At 45.1% G+C, this 15353-nt stretch overlaps 1 protein-coding gene across 1 annotated transcript in view; it reads right to left on the minus strand.

Annotated features, from left to right (window-relative positions):
- Positions 1-15353, minus strand: part of lepr (leptin receptor) — a 198597-nt gene that overhangs the window by 61282 nt on the left and 121962 nt on the right. The window contains exon 12 of the mRNA XM_070888241.1: positions 12-165. Coding sequence (XP_070744342.1) covers positions 12-165 — 154 coding nt within the window. The remainder of the gene's footprint in view (positions 1-11; positions 166-15353) is intronic.

Here is a 15353-nt window from a genome sequence, read left to right on the forward strand (position 1 = left end):
TGAGAGATTACCCTGGATGTCTGCAAGATTTGTATTCACCAAACTGCTCCATTCACTCTGGTATCCAGGCCCTTCAAACCTCGTACAGCGAACCCGAACTATATACGTAGCACAAGGATCAGCTACTTCAGTGATGACTGATGTTTTATTGACAGCGAATAAAGTCTGCAAAATAAAACAGTAATGCTTACAATCAGAAAGGAAATACGTTTCATCTTTCGGTTCTAATATATGACGAGTGAATAAGAGAGGTGCATAACATTGTTAGTAGATATTACAACAATGGAAAAAAATAACATATATTCCCCACATCCAAGATTTTAAAAAATATAAAACATGTGTCATCAGTTTTCCCTGTAAGATAGCTCAGTAAACAAGTGCTCTGCCTTAAGGAAATGCTACTGAGTTCTGCAATTTTGTAGCATTTGAGATTTGATCACGGCTCTGTGTTGAGTTAACTGATGACCTCAGCTGGGGTACCATGGAGACAGTGTAAATGATTTCAGTATCCCCGAGGTAAAAATGGGGGAAGGGATGTGGTGCAGGGCAAAGGAGATGAAAATCAGATCGGGTTCCACCTCCTAATTGCTTTTGAGTGATCCCTGATAGAGTGTGTCTGTGTTTATGTGTAAACATTTGAAAGCATCAGACTTGATTATGATGGCCCTCATCATAAAATAGCTTTGTCTGCATTATGCAGGCTTACAGATAATGAATGCTCATTTAATACCTCTGTTGATACCTCTGGCATATCATTCAAAACCATCCAATAATAAGGACATAAAAGCAACAAGCAAGAATCCATTTAAAGTTCTTACAATACAGAATTTTCTGAAGGTAAGTTTTTTTTTAACAAAGTTAATCATTTACACTTAAAAACACAATGGCCTGAATTTTATGTACGCAGTTGTAAGTGCCTTGCAAGATGTGCGTGCCCGAAAACCCGGAACTTGCGATCTGTCAAGTTGCTCCTTGACAGATCGTATGCATCCGCCGTAAATTCACATTTGCCAGCAGAGATTTGGGCCATTGCCGAGCGAATACCCAACCATTGTACAGCAAAATTCTAAAAGGACAGAGGGTGTTAAAAAAACAAGCCTAAAGGCTTTGTGTCTTAATGCAAGGAGTATCCGCAATAAGGTGGATGAATTAACTGTGCAAATAGATGTTAACAAATATGATGTGATTGGGATTACGGAGACGTGGCTCCAGGATGATCAGGGCTGGGAACTCAACATCCAGGGGTATTCAACATTCAGGAAGGATAGAATAAAAGGAAAAGGAGGTAGGGTAGCATTGCTGGTTAAGGAGGAGATTAAGGCAATAGTTAGGAAGGACATTAGCTTGGATGATGTGGAATCTATATGGGTAGAGCTACAGAACACCAAAGGGCAAAAAACGTTAGTGGGAGTTGTGTACAGACCTCCAAACAGTAGTAGTGATGTTCGGGAGGGCATCAAACAGGAAATTAGGGGTGCGTGCAATAAAGGTGCAGCAGTTATAATGGGTGACTTTAATATGCATAGATTGGGCTAACCAAACTGGAAGCAATACGGTGGAGGAGGATTTCCTGGAGTGCATAAGGGATGGTATTTTAGACCAATATGTCAAGGAACCAACTAGGGGGGAGGCCATCTTAGACTGGGTGTTATGTAATGAGAGAGGATTAATTAGCAATCTCGTTGTGCGAGGCCCCTTGGGGAAGAGTGACCATAATATGGTGGAATTCTGCATTAGGATGGAGAATGAAACAGTTAATTCAGAGACCATGGTCCAGAACTTAAAGAAGGCTAACTTTGAAGGTATGAGGCGTGAATTGGCTGGGATGGATTGGCGAATGATACTTAAGGGGTTGACTGTGGATGGGCAATGGCAGACATTTAGAGACCGCATGGATGAAGTACAACAATTGTACATTCCTGTCTGGCATAAAAATAAAAAAGGGAAGGTGGCTCAACTGTGGCTATCGAGGGAAATCAGGGATAGTATTAAAGCCAAGGAAGTGGCATACAAATTGGCCAGAAATAGTAGCGAACCTGGGGACTGGGAGAAATTTAGAACTCAGCAGAGGAGGACAAAGGGTTTGATTCGGGCAGGGAAAATGGAGTATGAGAAGAAGCTTGCAGGGAACATTAAGACGGATTGCAAAACTTTCTATAGATATGTAAAGAGAAAAAGGTTAGTAAAGACAAACGTAGATCCCCTGCAGTCAGAATCAGGGGAAGTCATAACGGGGAACAAAGAAATGGCGGACCAATTGAACAAGTACTTTGGTTCGGTATTCACGAAGGAAGACACAAACAACCTTCCGGTTATAAAAGGGGTCGGGGGGTCTAGTAAGGAGGAGGAACTGAGGGAAATCCTTATTAGCCGGGAAATTGTGTTGGGGAAATTGATGGGATTGAAGGCCGATAAATCCCCAGGGCCTGATGGACAGCATCCCAGAGTACTTAAGGAGGTGGCCTTGGAAATAGTGGATGCATTGACAGTCATTTTCCAACATTCCATTGGATCAGTTCCTATAGAGTGGAGGGTAGCCAATGTAACCCCACTTTTTAAAAAAGGAGGGAGAGAGAAAACAGGGAATTATAGACCGGTCAGCCTGACATCGGTAGTGGGTAAAATGATGGAATCAATTATTAAGGATGTCATAGCAGTGCATTTGGAAAGAGGTGACATGATAGGTCTAAGTCAGCATGGATTTGTGAAAGGGAAATCATGCTTGACAAATCTTCTGGAATTTTTTGAGGATGTTTCCAGTAGAGTGGACAAGGGAGAACCAGTTGATGTGGTATATTTGGACTTTCAGAAGGCGTTCGACAAGGTCCCACACAAGAGATTGATGTGCAAAGTTAGAGCACATGGGATTGGGGGTAGTGTGCTGACATGGATTGAGAACTGGTTGTCAGACAGGAAGCAATGAGTAGGAGTAAATGGGTACTTTTCAGAATGGCAGGCAGTGACTAGTGGGGTACCGCAAGGTTCTGTGCTGGGGCCCCAGCTGTTTACACTGTACATTAATGATTTAGATGAGGGGATTAAATGTAGTATCTCCAAATTTGCGGATGACACTAAGTTGGGTGGCAGTGTGAGCTGCGAGGAGGATGCTATGAGGCTGCAGAGCGACTTGGATAGGTTAGGTGAGTGGGCAAATGCATGGCAGATGAAGTATAATGTGGATAAATGTGAGGTTATCCACTTTGGTGGTAAAAACAGAGAGACAGACTATTATCTGAATGGTGACAGATTAGGAAAAGGGGAGGTGCAAAGAGACCTGGGTGTCGTGGTACATCAGTCATTGAAGGTTGGCATGCAGGTGCAGCAGGCGGTTAAGAAAGTAAATGGCATGTTGGCCTTCATAGCAAGGGGATTTGAGTACAGGGGCAGGGAGGTGTTGCTACAGTTGTACAGGGCCTTGGTGAGGCCACACCTGGAGTATTGTGTACAGTTTTGGTCTCCTAACCTGAGGAAGGACATTCTTGCTATTGAGGGAGTGCAGCGAAGGTTCACCAGACTGATTCCCGGGATGGCGGGACTGACCTATCAAGAAAGACTGGATCAACTGGGCTTGTATTCACTGGAGTTCAGAAGAATGAGAGGGGACCTCATAGAAACATTTAAAATTCTGACGGGGTTAGACAGGTTAGATGCAGGAAGAATGTTCCCAATGTTGGGGAAGTCCAGAACCAGAGGTCACAATCTAAGGATAAGGGGTAAGTCATTTAGGACCGAGATGCGGAGGAACTTCTTCACCCAGAAAGTGGTGAACCTGTGGAATTCTCTACCACAGAAAGTTGTTGAGGCCAATTCACTAAATATATTCAAAAAGGAGTTAGATGAGGTCCTTACTACTAGGGGGATCAAGGAGTATGGCGAGAAAGCAGGAATAGGGTACTGAAGTTGAATGTTCAGCCATGAACTCATTGAATGGTGGTGCAGGCTAGAAGGGCCGAATGGCCTACTTCTGCACCTATTTTCTATGTTTCTATGTTTCTAAACCCATACAACTGGTAAAAGCAGGCGTAATGTCTTCTTTTACCAGCATAAGGGTTAAAATAAATATTAAAATAATTTATTTTAATTGAGTTAAATATTCACTTATATTTAAAATTAGGTTATTTTTGTTTCATTTAAAAATGTTTATATTTGTTTTTCAAAAAATAAAATTTTTATTTTAAATGTTTAATTAATTTTGAACCTGTGATTATTTTTATTTCAATGTTGTAAAATTGTATTTCTTAGGTGATTTCAATTCTGTTTATGGGGATTCCATACATAAATGGAATCCCCATAATCATAATAGGAATCTCCCTTTGTCATTGGTTGACCGGGCCCACGTGATCCCATGGAGACTTGCGAACCGCATGCACCCCTGGGATGCGTGGGCCTGTATGCAGGCATTGTCTGCAGGCCCAGCACAGCAAGAGTCCGAAGCTCCGGAGACAGCAGATAAGTGCAGACTTTTCTTGTGGTTCGACGGCATAAATGGGCAGCAAGTCTCCGACCACAATTTCCAGGCCAATATATATTTACGGTTAAATTTAAAATTTGGTTTTAACTTACCTCTATGTACAGATCACATGCATCTTCATGGTTCATCAATGCACAATGAGGAGTAAGACTTGGAACCATGACGTGTTTTCAAATGTAATTGTAAGGATATATGGAATATGAAAATCCATTAGCCCATCAAACCTGTTCTCTCCCCATATCTATCTATTTATCTGTATATATTTTGAATGCACTCTATCCGACTCCTTCATTCAATTTCCTAAGCAAGGTGCCACAGATAAAGAAGGGGAGGTAACAATAGGTAAAACTCAAGGAGATTAAAGTCTGTGAAATTTTCCCATCTCGCAAAAATAATTGATTAAAATTCCAGAATGTGAATTCAAACTGACTCCTTCAACTGGCATAGAAACTCACACAAATGCCATGGCGTGTGTAAAAAAAAATAGCCATTGTATGTGGAGTATATTAACAATAATGCCCTGAATCCAGTTTTGGGAATTCAGATGATGAACATAAATTTATTTCCTCACAGTTTATATGTTGGTTTCAACTCCCAACTGCCTAGCCTTTGGCCCTCCATTCAGCACAATAGTTCTGCAGCAGCCAATCTGCTCAAACATTCCCTCACATTCCTAACCTTCACTGACCACATTCCTCTCCAGCCAATGCTCCACATTTTCCACTGAAAAATGCACCTGGTGGCGTCAATCCTTTCCCCCACCCACTACCTGCAACCCAAAACACACCTACGACCAACTGGCCTAAAGCATTATTCCTGGATCCTTCCACCACCCAGGCGCCCCTTACTGTGAGCACCCAACTTCCGTCTCCCTACTTCTGCCTCCAATCTAAACACCCATATCTCTCAGTCCCTTCCCTTTCTTTCTCATTCCTTCCATCCTCGGCTGGGTGGATCCTCCGCCCAGCAGCCACCACAAAATGCAACTCTTCTCCATCATCTAGTCACTACCTCGCATCTAAAAAGATAAAAGAGATACAGAGAAACCTAACAAGAGAAGAGAATGGAATAGAGTACCAGAGAAAAAGAGAGACACACAATCAGAACAGACAAAGTGGATGAAATGTGCATTGGGCAGCAGCACAGAATGGGTGCTAGTGAATCAGCAGCCCGTTTTGCACTCTGCCGATTTTCTTTTTCATTGAAGTCAATGCAAAAGAAAATGGGACAGAATGTAAAAACAGCTGCTGATTCACAAGCACTACCTTGCACTATCACCCAAGGTAAATTTCACCCCCAAAGAGAGAACCTGCATTCACACCCTATCCAGATTAACCTTTTTCTAACTTCAGTCATTACCATTTCAATTCGGCCTATTATCCCTTTTCTCTCTCTAATCCTGCCTTCCACCCTATCACAGACCTTCCCTTTTGTTCTTTCTTCCCCTCCCCCTTTCAGTCATTAAGAATGTGCTCTTTTCGAACATTCAGCAGGTCTGACGAAGGGTCATCGACCCGAAATGTTAACTCTGTTTCTCTCTCCACAGATGCTGCCTGACCTGAAGAGATTTCCAGCATTCTCTGTTTTTACTTCAGATTCCAGCATCCGCAGTATTTTGCTTTTGTAAGAGACATAACAGTTCCTCTGATTTATCTAGGACAACATAATGGGAGGCCCTGTAGTTAGATTATAAATGTACTCTTTTAGTGCTCAATTTTCCACAAAGGATTTTTTTGATGTACTTGAAGAGTTATGCCCGATTTTTTGGGGGCCCAAGTACGCTAAAAAAAAAGTGTTGTAAATTTCCCCGTTGGATCTCTTTATTTTGGTGTGGCCTAACCCGACCTTTAGTTTTGAGGGCGGAGCCTTGATCTGTGCCGAAAAGATTGGTCTGCCATGGTAACCAGGGACACAATGCGAGCTGAGGCTGCAAAGTGAAGCATACAGCCACCTCCTAACACTTTTAACAGAATTGAAAAACACATAGCACCAACTTACCTCCAATCCCGCCCGAAGGCTGTTCCGGTCTTCTTGGTTGCCGGTTCAGGTCTCTCTCTCTCGAACCGGGGACCGAGAATGGGACCGGACTGTGTGTGTGAACCGGGGACCGAGAATGGGACCAGACAGTCTTCGGGCAGGGTTGGAGGTAAGTTGCTGCTATGTGTTTTTCAATTCTTTCAGTGTGTCCGGGCATCTGCTGCGCTGCTTTCCTTGCCTGCGCGATTTCCTTAACTCTAGGGAAGGTTTTTCAGACAGGCCACATATGCTGGCCTAATCAGAACTGGAGTAACTCTCAGCTGGCCAAACTTTCCTAAATGGCCAGAAGTGGCGTAGGTGGCTGGTTACACCCACTTTGGCTGAAAAAAAAACTGACTTAAAAAATTCGTAACTAAGTGAGTTATGCTGGTGCAAATTGATTGGAGAAACTGGGGATTTTTAAGTTAGGCCAGAAAAAGCAGCCTGCTCCCAAAAAAATGGCGCAAATACTGGGGAAAATTGAGCCCTTGGTAAGGACCTCAACAAGCAACAACCAAACATAATGCCCTAATTGTTGCTGTTGGCTGTCATGTACTCAACTGTCATTGTAACCCATGTATAAATTGACCTAAGTTGTACACTGTGAGAACACTGACCACTAGGTGGTGAACTTGCGGGAGACACTCCAAAACCTGGACTTTCAGGTATAAAAGGGGAAGCTCCACCCACCTTCTTCACTTCAGTGTTGGGTAATAAAGTTTACTGGTCACAGGATGACCTTCTCTCAAGTGTGGGCCTCGTGTGCATTTATACTGTATAGTAAGGACATATTATTGGCCAAGACTCTTGCTGCTAAAAATAAAATAGTCTAGAAATTCAGGTGCTGCATGGCCTCCTAAGCCTTCAATATAGTGGGCAGGAATCACACGCTCATTAGAAGCCAGTGGTTGCTGCCTGTATTGGTAGAGGCCAAAAAAAATCGTCATGTAGTGCCCACATCTGAAGCAGGCAATAGTACCTTTGCAAATGCAAATAAGGGGCCTAATGCCTATTGAAGTCAACATTGCAAGATTGGTTTTCCCTGAGCCAGCTGGCACCGGCTACACTCCGGGATACCAGGTCTACATGCGGCTTAAAGAGCAGCCCTTAAAGGGACCAGCTAGGCTGCAACCAACACGGTAAGGTTTTAAAATATACTTAGCTGAATGTGGAGCTTCTGCCCCTCCTAACCCCATATTCAAAGAGCACGGGCCTTTACCAGCCACCGCTACCTCTCCACCCCCCACCCTCCCACCCCGCCCCCGCCATCACTGCCAAAAATGGGCACACTTGAATTTTTAGGCCAATATCTTCTGCACTTCAGTAATGGGTTAGATTTAATATTTAAAGCTATTGATGACACAACTGAATATTATGAAACATAACGTGTGGGTAGGAATAACTGCAAAGAAAATAGTCATATCTCAAAATTTCAGATGAAAATAAACCACTCAAACTTTGCTACTGGTGTTTGTAGCATCATCTGAGCCCTTCAATGAGATTATTTTGTTGTAATCACTCCCACTCAACCATTTTCCTTCATGTGACTGACAGAAAGCTATTCAGTGCCCTCTATATATCACTCAGCAAGAAAATTACAGCAACATTTTTTTTTTAAGTTGTCAACCTGAAACTTATCCATAACTTAATCACTTCACGGCATAGACTGCAGCCAAAAATTCTTGGGGGCCAAAATTGTTTAGAGGTACTTACCACTGGGAGGTCCGATGCAGTCTGAGAAAGGATTTTTGGGACTTTGAATTTTTGGGAAGTAGCTGAATTTGGGGCGGGATCGGGACTCCGCTGCTGTTAATCAGCGGTGGAGTATTGGTGACATCACACTGCGTGAGTCACCACGCTTGCTCCCCTCCGTTAAAGAGAGATTCAGTAATTTTTTATCTTTGGCCACTGGGCGACCAGGGAGGGTTTCGGCCGGACCAGTGGCCTGGCACCCAAGAGGGGGTGTCAGGCTGTCCATTGGCGGCCCGGCCGAACCCAGGGGCACTGTCTTGCCGGCCGATCAGGAAGTCGGCTGGCAAAAATTATTAGATGACAGCCGCGGCAGTGCGCCCTCCCCTTTAAAAGCCACCATGTTACAGGGCCACACTCAGAATGGAGAAAGTGCACCGACAGAAAAACCTGTCGGGGGCACCGCGTGGGTGGATCAACGAGTTCAGCTGAATTTATGTCGGTAAGTTTTTTTGTTTATTAAACACAGCGGTGCACTAACTGATGACTCAGTTGTGCTGGTCATCAGCATCAGGCGATATGGGGTCCAGGCCGAAAAATCCTGACCTGAATTTGGGTCGGGTTGGCCAGTTTACCCCAAAGCAGCGGCCATTTGATTTTGACGAATGGCCGCTGCAAATGGGCATTAACGGGTCTCTCTGAGACCCTGAATTTCGGCCCTTAGAGATTTACCAGCCTAATGGAACAAACAGAAATCCAGGTTTTTCACCCAGTGAGGATGAAGAAATGGCGATATATGTCCAAATCAGAATGGTATAGAACTTGGAGGGGAATATGGAGATGATAATGTTCCCATGGTCTTGCTCCCTTTGGTGGTAGAGGTTACAGGGCTGGGAGGTGAGGTTAAGTAATCTTGTTGACCTGCTGCAATGCATCCTGTAGACCGTACATATTGCAGCTACAATGCACCAGTGATGGAGGATGTAGATATATAGTCCAGTGATAGGAATGTTCTGTCCTGGATGATGTTGAGCTGTTTTGATGTTGCTAAAGCTACACTCATTCAGGCAAATGGTGTGTATTCCATTGCATTCTTGACTTGAACTTTGTAGATAGAGAAGAGGCTTTGAGGATATGGTTTGTGCTGGCCCTTATTGTCAGCAATGACCCCCTCCCCACCCCAGGGTGTTGATGTGGGGGACTCGATGATGGTGTTACAATTGAAGGTCAAGGGCAGGAGGTTGAGTCTTTTCTTGTTGGAGATAGTCACTGGCCGACAATGATGTGGCGTGAATGCCGCCTGCCCATTGTCAGCCCATGCCTGGATGTTATCCATTTCCTGCCATAGACTGGCATGGACTGCTTCATAATTAGAGGAGTTGTGTATGGAGCTGATCACTGTTAAATTGCCAGCAACAGCCTCAGTCCTTACTTTATGACAGAGGGATGGTCATTGATGAAGGAACAGGAGATGTCTGAGAAACATCTGCAACAATGTCCTGGATCTGAAATGATCGGCCTCCAACAATCGTGGCCACTTTCTTTGTATCATGTATAACTTCTGCTACTGAATGGTTTTGTTCTTGATCCCAATTGACCTCAGTTTTGGTAGGGCTGCTTGGTGCCAAAGTCGATCAAATGCTGCCTTAATGTCAAGAGTAGCTGCTCTCGCCTCTCCTCTGCCATTCAGCTCCTGTGTCTGTGCCTTGATAAAACCTGTGATGAGATCTGGAACCAAGTGATTCTGGCGGAACCCAAAATGAGTATCAGCAAACAGGTTATTAGTGAATAGATGATGTGAATTATGACTCTTTCCATCACTTTACTGATGATTAGAAGGAGGCTGAGTGGGCAGTAAATGGCCAGGTTAGATTTACCTCGCTTTTTGTGAATAGCACCTACCTGGCCAATCTTCCAATAGTCAGGTAGATGCCAGTATCATAGCTACATTGCAATAGCTTGTCTTGGCGGGGGTCGGGGGATAGGTAGGCAGGTCTTTGTTACTACAGCCAGGATGTTATAAGGACTACAGCCCTTGCTGTGTCCAATGCACTGAAGCACTTCTTAATGTCAGGTGGAGTGAACTGAGTTGACTGACATTAGCATGTTTGATGCTGGGGACCTCGGGAGGAGCCCAAATAGGATCATCCATTTGCCACTTTGGGCTGAAAACTCTGGCAAACACTTTAGCTCTTTCTATATTTAAGGAAGGGGATGTCCAAGGAGCCCCCTCACTTCTGTTAGTTGCCTGATTATACAACACCATTCTCAACTTGTTACAGAGCTTTGCTTTGATCAGCTAGTTATGGGACCACTTAGTCGATAGCACCACTGCTTTTGGAGTTTAGTGTGCAGATAGCCTAGTGCTGTACCTTTAATAGGTTGGTACCTCATGCTAAGATATTCTTGGTCTCCTAGCTTTATGATGATGGAGGGGTGAGGTACATGACAGGCCTGGACATTACTGACTGTGGTAGTATACAATTTTATTATTGCTGATGGCCCACACTGCCTCATGGATGCCCGGTGTTAGAGTGTTAGATTTGTCCTTAGTCAACCCCACGTATCATGGCAGTAGTGCCACAATACACAATAGACGGTGTCCTCACAGTAAAGACAAGACTTTAGGGAGTCATTTTAACCTAACTCACCCAGCAGGAAACAAACACGGTCTTATCGGGTGCCTATTTTACACACTGCCTGACTTCAATGGAAACTAAAAACGGGCGCTCAATCTAATCAGTTTTCCACCGACTGGTTTAGGTTAAAATTACCCCCTTTGTCTTCGCAAAAACAGTGGAAGAGATACCAGAAGGCTGCTGATAAATCAAACACTGTATTCCAGGATGAGTCAGGACAGGAGGAATAGGGGCAAATCATTTTTTTTTCTCATGGTGAATGGAATTTTGTTTAGATTATACAATTTCAAAACCACTCCTGTAATATATTATTCTTTGTGCAACACAGCAGAAAATAAATTTTAAATAAATATTTGCATTTATAACTGAGGAGTACAGAATGTTACAATTAAATAATGAAATTAAAAATAATATTAATTCGGTGGGCAGGACTGGCAATTCCATCACCAGCAGGTTCAATTTCACAAATATGAAACAACAAGAGTTAAGACCTATGTACCCTTGTGGCAATAAATTATATCACACATCTTTCTTTGCATACTCTGTTTAACTTGTGAATTTTGTTCTCACTAAAATGAGCGATGTTAGTGTACAGTATAAATAGCAACTTTTATTTATATAGCGCCTTTAACCTAGTGAAACGCCCCATGGTGCTTCTCAGGAATATGATGCGATAAAAATTTGACACCGAGCCGCATAAGTAAAAATTGGGGCAGGTGACCAAAAGCTTGGTCAAAGAGGTATGTTTTAAGGAGTGGCTTGCAGGAGGAGAGAGAGGTAGAGAGGTGGAGAGGTTAGGCAGGGCGTTCCAGAGCTTGGGGCCTAGGCAACTGAAGGCACGGCCACCAATGGTTAAGCGATTATAATCAGGGATGCTCAAGAGGGCAAAATTAGAGGAGCGCAGACATCTCGGGGAACTAGAGACTGATATTATTAACGCCAATGTTCAAATCAGAAGGCTGCAGAAGGATAGGATACTGTACTTGAAGCTTGCACTGAGAATAGTTGGATTTGCTGTTTATTTCCAGCATTTTCCCTTTTTATTTCTAAGTTCTAGCATTTGCTTTTTTTTTTCATTTTTATTAGAAGAATGTTAATGCTAGAGAATGGAACCATCTCCATTTCAAGTACCCAGTGTCATCATCAAGCATTCCCAAGATAAATAGCATGGTTAGATGCTCTACTATACCCTATAATTTGCATTAGCTTCAACTCTTTCTTACTAGACGAGTATGACGTTTTAGACATGCCCTGCAGCCTCTCTGAGTGAGATTGACAATTAGTGCCAAACTAAGGGCAGTGTTGTCGGCCCATCCCCAATAGCAACTGGGTTGAGTCTATCCAAATTAAATTCTTGCTTACAGTAAGCCCACAGAGCTTTGTGCTCAAGGAATAAATATAGTGGGGGAAGAATTTGGGGTATTTGCGCCTCCCGTAATGGGGCGCAAACGACTTTTCACCCGGCCGCGGTGCTGCCACCAACTCCCGTGAAATTCTGTGGGAATTTAACGGCAGCCGTAATCGTTAGTGCTCCGCTGCGCCAGCGATGATGATGTCATCACCGTGCGCAGCGGCCCCTTTTCACCTTGGAGCGAAAAATCTGTGGCGCCCTCTGAAGCTGCGCCAGGCAATGTAGGCCGGGCTATAGGTTGCTCGCGGGTCAAAATTTAAAGGTGTGGTGATGCTTTGAAAAATAAAAATACCGGTTCATGTTTAATCGCGGGGTCTGTGCCGCGATCTTGCAGCCTGGCAGTCCGCTCGAGTGCCGGGTTACTGCCATGGCACCCGCTCCCTGGTGGTCCAGGTAAGGACCCATTTCTCCCCCGCAGAGTCGGCAGCTTGGCCCTCCCCTTTAATGCAGGGGATTGGTCCCATCTACGCGGCAGCACTACACGTCCCACTGCATAGCGCTATGCTCCTCACGGAACCCTTCCCGATATTTTACACTCCACTTGCTCGTGGGGGCAGTAACCCGAATATAGGTCGTGGGGCAGGACTTCCGCGCCTGGAGCAAGAACACCTGTCTCGCGGCTGTGACCGACCCCAAACGGGGCACTACGCTATTCCCTCCCCCCGCCCGCCACATTTTGTTTCTGCAGCTGCCTTTTCCTGGTTGTGTAAAAAACCTATCTTTGCAGTATCCTCAATTTATTCATGTCTGAAAAAATAAAAAGATCAAAGTAACCCTGTAAGTGCAGTACTCCTACCCCAAGGTGACATGCCAGAGTAAAGAAACATACACATGATTCACCTACAGTTGAGTTCCTAATTTATATATCAGCATTCAGTCGGAATTAGTCACATTTTTCCATGAGAGTGATGGAATGTACAGAGGAAGAGTATCCCCAAAGCACTCTTCTATGCTTCCTAGTGACCAATTACAAGTGTGCACTGAAAGTTTCCTGCGAGATCATCTATCAGCAATCACTATCCACGACAAGCACTATATCCTCCGTCCTCTTGCTTATGTCATTCTGAAACTGGTTGCGAGAAACCGGATAAGAGTGACTGATCTTTCAATTTTCTCTCCCTCACATAGCACTTCTCACTGGCAAAGTGGTTGAGATTGTGAAGTGTATGTGGTGTGTGGAGTGTGATGTGTGGTTTGTGGTGTGGGGTGTGATGGGGATGTTAGCCTGGATGAGGACGCTAATGTTGGTGTGTCTGTCCTCCCAGGGGATTTGTAGGATTTTGCAGAAACATCGTCAAGGTCTCCCTGATAAAGTGCAACATCCCCACTGACACCCGCGAGTCCCTGGCCAAAGACTGCCCTAAGTAGAGGAACTGCATCTGGGAGGGCGCTGAGCACCTTGAATCTCATCATCGAGAGCATGCAGAAATCAAGCTCAGGCAGTAGAAAGAGCGTGCGGTAAACCTGTCCCACCCTCCCTTACCTTCAACGACTATCTGTCCCACCTGTGGCAGGGACTGTGGCTCTCGTATTAGACTGTTCAGCCACCTAAGAACTAATTTTAAGAGTGAAAGCAAGTCTTCCTCGATTCCAAGGGACTGCCTATGATGATGATGCGGTGTGTGGTGTGAGGTGTGTGCAGTGCAGTGTGTGGAGTGTGGAGTGTGGTGTGTGGTGTGTGTAGTGTGATGTGCGGTGTGTGGAGTGTGGAGTGTGGAGTGTGGAGTGTGATGTGTGATGTGTGATGTGTGGTGTGTGGAGTATGGAGTGTGATGTGTGATGTGTGGAGTGTGGTGTGTGGTGTGTGGAGTGTGGTGTGTGATGTGTGATGTGTGATGTGTGGTGTGTGGAGTATGGAGTGTGATGTGTGATGTGTGGAGTGTGGTGTGTGGTGTGTGATGTGTGATGTGTGGTGTGTGGAGTGTGGTGTGTGATGTGTGATGTGTGGTGTGTGGAGTGTGGTGTGTGATGTGTGATGTGTGATGTGTGGAGTGTGGTGTGTGGTGTGTGGAGTGTGGTGTGTGATGTGTGGAGTGTGGTGTGTGGTGTGTGGAGTGTGGTGTGTGATGTGTGATGTGTGGAGTGTGGAGTGTGGAGTGTGGAGTGTGGAGTGTGGTGTGTGGAGTGTGGTGTGTGATGTGTGATGTGTGGTGTGTGGAGTATGGAGTGTGATGTGTGATGTGTGGAGTGTGGAGTGTGGTGTGTGGTGTGTGGAGTGTGGTGTGTGATGTGTGATGTGTGGAGTGTGGAGTGTGGTGTGTGGTGTGTGGAGTGTGGTGTGTGATGTGTGATGTGTGGTGTGTGGAGTGTGGAGTGTGGAGTGTGGAGTGTGGAGTGTGATGTGTGGTGTGTGGTGTGTGGAGTGTGGTGTGTGATGTGTGGTGTGTGGTGTGTGATGTGTGGAGTGTGGAGTGTGGTGTGTGGTGTGTTGAGTGTGGTGTGTGGAGTGTGGAGTGTGGAGTGTGGTGTGTGGAGTGTGGTGTGTGATGTGTGATGTGTGGTGTGTGGAGTATGGAGTGTGATGTGTGATGTGTGGAGTGTGGTGTGTGGTGTGTGGAGTGTGGTGTGTGGTGTGTGGAGTGTGGTGTGTGATGTGTGGAGTGCGGTGTGTGGTGTGTAGAGTGTGGAGTGTGGTGTGTGGAGTGTGGTGTGTGGAGTGTGGTGTGTGATGTGTGATGTGTGGTGTGTGGAGTGTGGAGTGTGGAGTGTGGAGTGTGGTGTGTGGAGTGTGGTGTGTGATGTGTGATGTGTGGTGTGTGGAGTATGGAGTGTGATGTGTGGTGTGTGGTGTGTGATGTGTGGAATGTGGAGTGTGGTGTGTGGTGTGTTGAGTGTGGTGTGTGGTGTGTGGAGTGCGGTGTGTGGTGTGTAGAGTGTGGTGTGTGGAGTGTGGTGTGTGATGTGTGATGTGTGGTGTGTGGAGTGTGGAGTGTGGAGTGTGGTGTGTGGAGTGTGGTGTGTGATGTGTGATGTGTGGTGTGTGGAGTATGGAGTGTGATGTGTGATGTGTGGAGTGTGGTGTGTGGTGTGTGGAGTGTGGTGTGTGGTGTGTGGAGTGTGGTGTGTGATGTGTGATGTGTGGAGTGTGGAGTGTGGAGTGTGGAGTGTGGTGTGTGGTGTGTGATGT

The sequence above is a fragment of the Pristiophorus japonicus genome, chromosome 8 (genome assembly GCF_044704955.1).
Source record: "Pristiophorus japonicus isolate sPriJap1 chromosome 8, sPriJap1.hap1, whole genome shotgun sequence".
Classification (NCBI taxonomy): Eukaryota; Metazoa; Chordata; class Chondrichthyes; family Pristiophoridae; genus Pristiophorus; species Pristiophorus japonicus.